Source organism: Monodelphis domestica, chromosome 5 (genome assembly GCF_027887165.1).
Source record: "Monodelphis domestica isolate mMonDom1 chromosome 5, mMonDom1.pri, whole genome shotgun sequence".
NCBI lineage: Eukaryota > Metazoa > Chordata > Mammalia > Didelphimorphia > Didelphidae > Monodelphis > Monodelphis domestica.
The window spans coordinates 322,740,560-322,748,088 of NC_077231.1; the positions used below are offsets into that span (position 1 = coordinate 322,740,560).

Sequence of the window (7,529 nt, forward strand, 5' to 3'; positions counted from 1 at the left end):
GGGAGAGACAGAGAGAGAGGAAGAGAGACAGAGAGAGAGAGAGAGAGAGACAGACAGACAGACAGACAGACAGACACAGAGAGAGAATGGGAGGGAGAAGGGGGGAGGGAGGGAGAGAGAAGAAGAAAAGGGGAAACTTGGTTGGGAGTCCCAGTAAATGGGGGCTGCAAAGGAGGAGGCAACCCTCAGCACAGTGCCTGGCACACAGGTGCTGCTCTCTGGCTCTCTGAAGGGAGACAACCCATCCCAATAGAAGATGGGAAAGTATGAAAAACAGTTTTTTCAGGGAGGAGCAACCATGCAGGGATGGCCCTGGGGGAGCACAAAGGCGTGGATGTGGGAGATGAGACCGTGCATGTGGGCATCTGCAGGGAGGCCGGCAGTGCCTGGGCTTGGAGGGCTGCAGACTCTGGCTGGGAGAAGGGACATCCGGGGGTTCACTGTGGGCGAGGACTAAGGCCCCTCCTGACCACAAGGAATTACGATGATAGCTTTAAGGTTTCTGGAGCACTTTGACGTTCGTTAATGGCTTTGCATGTCCTCCCAACAAACCCCATTGTGCCAAGGAAGAAGCTGAGGCTGGGAGGGTGCAGAGACTTGCCCAGGGTCACCCGGCTAACCAGGGTTTGAGGTTGGGGCTTCCTGACTCCACATCTGGACCTCTGTCCCCTGTCACTGGTAGGGACACTCTCCTGGCTTCCGTGATTAACTAGGAGGAGGCTTTTGTGGGTGTGTATGGGGGGGGGGGGGGCACAGGGATCTCCAGCACTTCTGCCGGGGCCTCTCTCTGCACACAGTTCCATCCCATCCCGGCCTGGGCGGCTACTTACGTCCTTCTGGGCCGCAGCCTCTGGTCGCTGTATGGGATCAGCGCCACCAGCTGGTTTTCCTGGCCTGCCAAGGAGAGATGGAGGTAAGAGGAGGCGGCGAGGCTGCTCAGACTGTTAGATTTAAAATGGTTGAGGTCTTAAACTGTAGTGATTAAAATAGTGGAAAATATAAATTGTGATAGATATAAGAGAGGGTGAGTAAATTTGACCGCAGAAATATGTTTCACTACAGTGTCTTGGTTTTTAAATCAATATATAAGGTGGTCACCAGGGAAATATTCCCAATTATTCAAATATCCAAATCAACTGGGTTTATAGAGATTTTAATGAATACAAATGTGGAATTAAAGAAAAGAGAGAAAGAGAGAAAAAGGAAATAAGTATGAAGGGCCTTAAGCCAACATGGCCTAGACCTGAGTCTTAAGAGAGAGAGATCAGTCAGTCAGTCTTTTAACACTCACCACAAGGTCTGTCTAAGCAAGGATTCTAGTGACACCAGGCCAGCATCATCTCAGCTGACTTCACCAGAGAGAGTTCCAAAGGGCCTCTCTCCAGAGCCTCCAGAGGGACAGAGTCCCCTCAGAGGAGCTCCAGCGAGATCTCCTTAGAGATTGTCCTCCAAGAGCTTCCCTTCTCCAGAGCCTCTCTCAAGAGATTCTTCCCAAGTGATCCTCATCGGAGATCCTCCAAAAGCATTCTTCCAAAAGGATCCTTTCTCAAGAGATTCTGCTTTTTCTTATATTGGGGCTTTTCTCTCATGTCACCTCCCCTAAGTCCTTACATCTACCAATCACTGTAGACGGTTTCCAAAGGCCTGCCCATCTGAATTCCTGCTAAGTTGACCAATCCCCTCAGTAAGTATGAACTAGAGAAAACACAGCTGAGTCAACTAATCTCATTAAGAGAAAACTTGCCCGACCCTTTTAGGTACTGAGCATCCCATTGTATCAATTGTAAAAACAGGCCTGGCTCAAAGAACTCCTTGCCTTATTATAAGCATGGGTCCAAGTACTTTCATTGTTTAGCAAGGAGTTTTCTCCCCTAAAGCATTCTTAAGTACGGGTGGAGTAGAGGTCCTCCCATAGCAAGGAGTTTTCTCATCAAAATGGGGAATGTTCCCAGTCCAATGGGGAAATTTTTTAACATTCACAAGTCTGAGAAATTTCAAGGTTTACAGGACAGAGCCTGAGAAGGAGTCTCTGATGCCAGCTGTGGGGCCAGAAGAGGCTCTAAGCGGTGCCTGCCCGCGGGAACACGCTCCCCCAATCAGAGACGCTGGCCCGCGGCGCAGCCCACAGCGGCTCCCGGACAAGGACATGGCCTGCCGGGGTCCTGGACGCCGAGGGCGCTGCCGGGGAAGTTTGTAAAGGGGTACAATAAAGCCGAGGCTCCCCGAGCCTGGGATTGCTTCTCCGCCTTCTTCCTTCGTGCCCCTCTGCTGGCTGCGGCCCGTCCCCCTCCTCCTCGCCTTCTCTCAGCAAGTGCTCGCTGAGCGCCTCTGGGCTGGCCTTCAGAGCCCTGTGGCTTAAGCCTCCTCCACCCCGACTGCAGCCTGCCCCCAGGGCCTTTCTCGTTGCCTCCCCAGCTCTCTCCGGGTCCACACCGCCAGCCATGCCTAGACAGGTGCCCCTTATTCCACTTTCTCCTTCCATCCCGGCCAGCCCCTGAGCACTCCTGCACTGCCCCAGGGCCCTCACCAGCCGCCCCACAGCCAGAGAAGGCCCGAGCCCAGGGCTGGGATGCTCTTCCAGACCCCCCAGAGCCTGTCTGCAGTCTCCTGGCCTTCGTGTTCTCTCCCACCTCTGTGCTTTTGCCCCAGGGGTCCCCAGGCCCCGGCTCATGCCTTCTCCCTCCCCCTCCTCACGCAGCATGGGGGCTCCCTTTCCCCACCGCCATGAGGCCTCCCAAGCCGTCCCCCCAAGGGTTGCACACGGCCCAGCCACAAACCCTGAAGACGGGGACTCCGTCTGCAGTGACCTCTGCAGCCCCGGCCTGTCCCAGGCAGCCCCAGAGCTCTGCCTGGAGTCAGCACCCAGGACTTTTCTCTGCTCGGGAGGCTGGCGAGGGCAGAGGCGGCATTGAGAAGCGCCCCTCACGCAGCTGGTGTGGGGTGAACAGCGAGAACTCACCCCGGGGAATCCTTCCGGTGCCCTGACAGGTCGGACACGTGACGCTGTCTCTGCCTGTGAATTCCACGTAGGGGAACTGAGACACGTCCCCGTTTCGCGCGTCCTCATTATGGCTCTCAGAATGAATCAAGCCGTTCCTCATATTATCGGATGATGCCATGCCGTCGTAGCCATCATCTTTACACGAATGCAGAGGCAGGTGAGAGAAGGATTTACCCATGTTGGTATCTGCGAGAAACAGGCACCATCAATTACAGGAAGGAGATGGGGGGGGGGGCTTGTCACTATCGTGGACGGTGAAAGAGATGGGGGGGTTGTCACTATCATGGACGGTGAAAGAGATGGGGGTGGGAGGGGGGGTTGTCACTATCATGGACGGTGAAAGAGATGGGGGCGGGGGGGGGGGCGGTTGTCACTATCATGGACGGTGAAAGAGATGGGGGTGGGAGGGGGGGGTTGTCACTATCATGGACGGTGAAAGAGATGGGGGCGGGGGGGGGCGGTTGTCACTATCATGGACGGTGAAAGAGATGGGGGAAGGTTGCCATGGTAACAAAGTATCATCCAGGGCCACTCCCACCACGGGGTGCCAAGAATATAGAAAATGAGACTGACTGAAGAGCTCAGGTAGCTGAGGGCTAAGACAAGGCAGCCCAGTGGTCAGAGCTGGCCCCTACATCAGGAAGCCCCAAGGCTGAAAAGGGAGGAGTGTTTCTGCTTCCTCAGAGGGGAGTGACCCTGCTCCACCAGTCACTAAAATCAGAGGTTCAAGGGGGAGCTGGGGTGCGTCAAGCTCTCCTGGGCAGTTCCTTCTCCTCAGACATCCCTGGGCTCTCTTGGGCCCCGGACCATGCTCTTAGGCAATCCATAAGCTTCCCTTTCCTTACTGGTAAATGGGGATCAATAATCCAGATGGAATGGCCTTCCAGGGTTCTGCTGACAACGGGGCACTCTGCGAATGTCCGCAGTGATCTTCAATAATAATACTAACATTTCTAGAGTGCACGCTAGAGCTTGCTTGGCAAACAGTATCTCTGTGGATCCTGAGGAAAGGGCTATTATCATCTTCATTTTACAGTCGAGGAAACTGAGGCAAACAGAGGCTAAATGACTAACAAGTGCCCCAGGCCTCTCTAGGACTCCAGCCTCACTGAGATGGGGCCTTGGCCAACCCGGGGAAGCATTTCCCTTTTCCTTTTCTCTAAAGCCCCCTGAGGGGTAGCCCTTGGAGAGGGCTGTTTGGCTGGTGAACACTGCATTGGGTTTCACCCAGGAGACGGTTTGCTTTTCCTGCGATAGAGAGGCAGCGCCAGAGCCCTGTAAAACCCAAAGAGATCTCGAAATCGCAAGGGCGAAAAGACTGGAAAGGATGGCCATGCTCCAATTCAGAGAAAAAATAAGGATAAGACTCTCGGAGGCGGAAAGAACCCAAGAGCCTCATCTAATCCATTCATTTCACAGAGAAGGAAACTGAGGCCTGGAAGGCCAAGGGATCTGTGCAAGTCCAGGTCCGGCCTCGGCCGACAACTTGGGAGACTGAATGCGGCCCCGACGGAGCAGCCCAGTGAACAGGAGAGACTCCAGAGCTCCGGCCACCAGCGGCCCACAGACAGACGGACGGAGGGACAGACGCCAGGAGCCATGGGGCCTCCTGCCTGGGCCTCAACACGTGGCTGCCCAGAAGACCCCGTTCCATTCTGAACTCGCCTCTGGAGGGCTGATTCTACCCAGTGGCTTCTTCACAGCTGAAATGACGGGCCAGAGGACTGGTGCTAACTAGTCAGCTTCGCCGGGGTCTTGGGAGCCCAGGGAGGCTTCTGGCCCCTCCTGAGCTGCTTGTTGGCTTTGGGGAGCAGAGGGAGGAGCACCTGCAGAGGCGGGGCGCCTGGAGCATCAACAGCCCGAGGGGAGCCCATGGCTAGAAGGGGCAGGATGGAGCCCTTCTTACTAGCTGCAGCACTTGGCTAAGTCATTGACGTTTTCAGCTCAAGGGATGCTCACGTAAAGGCGGCTGTTTAAACAGGCTAAACTCCATCTAGCCCTTAAAGGCTGACAGGGGAGAGCAAGAAAAGCTGCCCCCATTTCACATCAGGAAAATAGAGGGGCCGAATCAAGGATCTGAACCCAGATCCGAATGTTCCGCTAGAACCTCTGGGCCAGGGGATGGGGTCCCCCCCAACTCTACGGGATGCACCTCACTGGGCCCTCAGGGCCGCAAGGCAAGCCTGTGACATCTCCCTAATTCGCTCCCCCTCAGGCCTCCCCCTTCTTATCAGCCGCTTCCTAGCGCAGCACCCCACCTGTTTGCTTCTCTCCCTGCCTCACCCCTGGCTCAGACCTCGCCAGACAACCCCACGGCGGCCCACCCCTCCAACACCACCCTTGTGTGGTCCCCCGGGGCACCCACAAACAAGTGGGGGGCTCTCCCATGCTCACACGCCCTCACCTGGACCTTCCGTCTACACCAGGCGCCTCCCCCTGCTCTCCCCAGGTCACCAAGCACTGCACTGGTGCCGGGGCGCTGTCCAGCCTCCCTGGAACACACGTTCGGGCTGGGTTTTCAGGACCCCTGGGTCTCCTCAGGCTCTGCTGCTGCTCTGCCTCCACAGGTGCCGTTATCTGGCTGTGGCCCGCCTGCCCTTCCATTCGCTGGGTCACTTGGGGAGCTCATCAGCTCCCCTGGGTCTCCTGTCCTCACTGCGGAGCCCCCCCAGCTCCGGCTGCCACCTCCGAGCAGCTTCTGCTCTCTCCCCTTCCTCGGCCCTGGCAGACCTCACCCTTCCTGTCCAGTCTGTCTGCCTGACATCCCTGAAGGGATCACCCGGCTGCGTCCACTGCCCCCTCCGGATCCCTGGGAGCTCCAGGCTGCCAGGGCCTCCCTGTCCTCCCAGGACCAACCAGAAGGTCTTCTTTGGTCCCTCGAGGCCATCCTGCACGCTGTGGTCCTCTGGCGCTGCCCTCCCCGCCGGTGATTTCCGGGGCCCGGCCACTGTCCGGCGTCCCCTAGCCTGGACCTCTGTCTCTCCACATCCCCCCTCCTGGCACCCCGAAGCCTCTCGGGCCTCATCACTCCCTTCACCGGCTCTCCAGTTTGCGCTGGGCCCCACATTAGGCTGCGGGGAGCAGAGGCGGCTTTACTCTGCTGGTAGGCCCGTGCTGGGCGCACCAGAGGCTGGCGCTGGTGCTGACGGGCTCATCCTGGAGGCTCGGCAGGAAGATCTAGGCTTCCACACTCCCTGCTGGGGGATACAGGGAAGCTGCAGAGGCTCCCTGGAGTGGGAGGGGCTGATTCCTGACAGAGACTGAGTCCCCCAGAACAGCAGGCCCAGGGTCTGGGTTCCAATCCCACCTTGAACATCCTCATGGTCTGGGGATGGGGTTCCCCCCAGGCTCTGGCAGGATGCCAGCGGTCTAACCTTTCTGGGGGGCATTCCCACTCAGGAGATGAGCTTGACCAGCTCCTGGGGGAAGGGGGTGTAGACAGTGGAAGACCCTGGGGGGCTGCTTCAGTAGACGGGCCTGGGACCCCAGACAGGCGATGGGGGGAAGGGGAGGGGGGGTGGCTCTGCACACCTCAGCGGCTCAGGCTAGGGGCTCCTCCCCAAACTCCGGGTCAGGGGGTACACACTTCACCGGGGGCGGGGGATGACCTACACCGTGGGGTGGGGCCCCTCTCGGCACCCTGAGAAGCAGGGGTGCACATCTAGGTGAGCCCCTGGGGGGTGCACACGTCGGGGCGCCCCGATGTCGACACTGAGGGTGTAGATGGGTGCTCTGCACACCTCCCCCTCTGGGGTCAGGGAATACACACTTAGCAATGTCACGGCCTAGAGCCACTAGGGGGGTCTGATCTGCACTGAAAGGTGTCGGTGGGGGGCTCCCATGTCCGGAGCTCCGGGCCTGGAGGGGGCTGATCGCACTGAAGAGTGGAAACCTCTCTCCGCATCCTGGACCCCGGAGGTGCTGGCCCCTCCTCCCCTCTGAGGCCCCTCCCCTACTCCTCCCCCTCCCCCCCAGTGGCGTCTACCAGCCTCTCGGACGATCAAGGCCGCTGCCTCCCCTTCCCTTCCTTCCCAGCCACCCCTCACCTGGAAGGGCCCCCGCGGGCTTCCTAGCCTAGGCTCAGGCCCTGGCCCGGCGGCTCCTCGGCCCCGCGATTGCTTGCTCGCTAGCTCCTTCGTTCAGGTCTCCCAGTACCTTCTTGCAATGCGCCTGCGCGGGCGGAAGGAGGGGAGGGGGGAGACGCGAGCGTGGAAAGGGCTGGAGTGCTCGGGGACTGCTGTTTACATCGGGGCCCCTCCTACGGCTTCAGGATTTCTTTCCCAGGGCCAGCATCAGTTAGGGATGTGCGCATGCGTTACACACCTTAGTTCCGGAATTCCAAGGCCGTTCTCGCTAGCTGAGCCTTAGCTCCCGGATGTACGCATGCGTACACTCTGCGCTTTCCCTAGCTTTTTCCACTTGGAATTGGCTCCGGCACCATTTACGGCAATGCTCATGCGCCTGGACTTCCGCTCCTTGTAATTGTTAAGATGTACGCACGCGCGTGGGTTGCTGCACCTCGGCGCCC

General features: G+C 58.3%; 1 protein-coding gene across 2 annotated transcripts in view; it reads right to left on the bottom strand.

The window, feature by feature from the left end:
• The window catches only part of TMEM106B (transmembrane protein 106B), a 15,487-nt gene extending 8,007 nt beyond the window's left edge, over positions 1 to 7,480 (bottom strand). Inside the window, exons 1-3 of one of the 2 annotated variants that reach the window (XM_056800584.1) lie at positions 7,325 to 7,480; positions 2,960 to 3,187; positions 831 to 894 (exon numbers count right to left, since the gene is read on the bottom strand). In XM_056800584.1, coding sequence (XP_056656562.1) covers positions 831 to 894; positions 2,960 to 3,179 — 284 coding nt within the window. In that variant the 5' untranslated portion in view covers positions 3,180 to 3,187; positions 7,325 to 7,480. The other variant, XM_056800583.1, reaches the window with a different exon arrangement.
• Between the last annotated feature and the right edge of the window lie 49 nt (positions 7,481 to 7,529).